Source organism: Pediculus humanus, genomic scaffold (genome assembly GCF_000006295.1).
Source record: "Pediculus humanus corporis 1103172107716 genomic scaffold, whole genome shotgun sequence".
NCBI lineage: Eukaryota > Metazoa > Arthropoda > Insecta > Psocodea > Pediculidae > Pediculus > Pediculus humanus.
The window spans coordinates 265,642-267,415 of NW_002987320.1; the positions used below are offsets into that span (position 1 = coordinate 265,642).

The following is a 1,774-nucleotide window of genomic DNA, read 5'->3' on the forward strand; positions in this document are numbered from 1 at the left end:
TTCTTTACCTTTTCTTTCTTTCTCTTTATCCTTCCCCTCCTCCCGTTTTCTTTTTTTTTTGCTTTTTCCATCTCTTACATTTTCATTCTTTAACTTTATATCATTTTATTTTATTTTTCTCTTTAAATAAAATTTTATACAACTTCGAAATCTTTAGTAATAACACTTACCTTTGCATAATAAAAACAAATTAGTTTCAAAAGAAAATGACGTTATAGGATGGGAATGTTCTAGAAAGAAAGCAGAAGAAAGAAGAAAAAAAATGAAAACGAAAAAAATTTTCACTCCTACCTTTCCCTTCCTTCCTTCCCTTTTTCCATCTCCTCAATTTTACCTGGAAAAAAAAAAAAAAAAATTTAAACTTGTTTTCTTTTCGAGGCGGTGATAAGGGGAGGAAGGAGGGGAGGGGAAAGAAAAAGGAAATCGATTATTATTATTATTATTATTATTATTATTATTATTATTGTAAATCGTTCGATGTGAAATCAAAAGTGTATCAATTTCCATTCCCTCTCCCTCTCTCTCTCTTTCCATCCTTTCTTTTTACATTTTTTTAAATTTATATTTTTTTTATACGTAATTAGTTCTATCGAACGTGGGGGAACAGGAAGAGGTGGGAAGAGAGGAGAGGGGAGAAGGGAAAATTTAAAATAATAAACAAATAATCGTATCAAAAAAAAAAAATTTTTTTTTTTTTTGGCACGAATCGAATATTTAAAAATGTCTTCCTTCTCATTCTCATTTCTCAAAATGTGTCACTCCCCTTATATATTATACACGTACATATAGAAAGAAGTCATTAATTATATATTTAAATTGTATAACATTCAAATGACTTTTTATTTTTGTACTCACTTTAAATTTTTTTTTCTTTCTGTCTTTCTTTCCTGTTTTATTTTCGTTTTTATTCTTCGCATTCATTTTATGTCAATTATTTACGTTTTAAAAATTTCTTCATAGAAATAAATAAAAATATTTCTTCTGCTTTCACTTCTTAACTTATTCCATCAGGTTTACCTTTGACACCTTTTTCCCCTCCTCATCTTCTCTTATCTCCCCCTCCCCTCATCCCCCCGTTTATTTTTTTGCTAATACTACGTCGTTACGTGTTTGTTGTAGATTCAACGATTGTGTTTTTATTATTATTATTATTATTTTTATTTCAATTAACGTTTCAGTTCCTGCTTTGGTTGTTTGGGGAGTTCCAGGATTCGACGTCGAATTACCCTGTGACGTAATGTCAGCAAATAAAAACGATCAAGTGAGCATGGTTCTCTGGTTTAAAGATACTTCGGGAATACCCGTTTACAGGTAAGCAAATCCGCCACATTACCATCATCACCGCTCAACGTTTGCGAACGAGAAGGGGGGGGGAAGGAATTGAAAAAAAAATTTTATAGGAAATTAATAATAATAATAATAATAAAGGAATCGTTAAAAGTACAAAATCGATAATTAATAACAGAATTAATTAATAAAAAAAAGTTGTTTCGTTATTAAAAAAAAAAAAATTTTTTTTTATTTAACTTATTGATTTTTCTAAGGTAATTAAAAAGGTAAAAAAAGGGTTCGTCAAAAAAAGGGAAGGATAAGGAAAAAAAATTAATTTGAAAAGGTTACAAAAGGTTAAAGGTAAAAAAAAAACGTTGTTTTTTATATTATTATTATTCTCCTTCTTCTTTTTCTTCTGCTTCGCAAGCATTTAACGTTAAAATTTTTTTTTATTTATAATTAAATCAAATTAAAATTAATTGTTAAAATGTAGGCGTAACTT

General features: G+C 28.1%; 1 protein-coding gene across 1 annotated transcript in view; it reads left to right on the forward strand.

Annotated features, from left to right (window-relative positions):
- Window positions 1–262: 262 nt before the first annotated feature.
- Window positions 263–1,774, forward strand: part of Phum_PHUM312550 (sidestep protein, putative) — a gene marked incomplete at both ends in the record, with an annotated part of 31,685 nt that continues 30,173 nt past the window's right edge. The window contains 3 exons of the mRNA XM_002427312.1: window positions 263–381; window positions 585–613; window positions 1,179–1,311. Of these exons, the coding sequence (XP_002427357.1) occupies window positions 263–381; window positions 585–613; window positions 1,179–1,311 (281 nt within the window). The remainder of the gene's footprint in view (window positions 382–584; window positions 614–1,178; window positions 1,312–1,774) is intronic.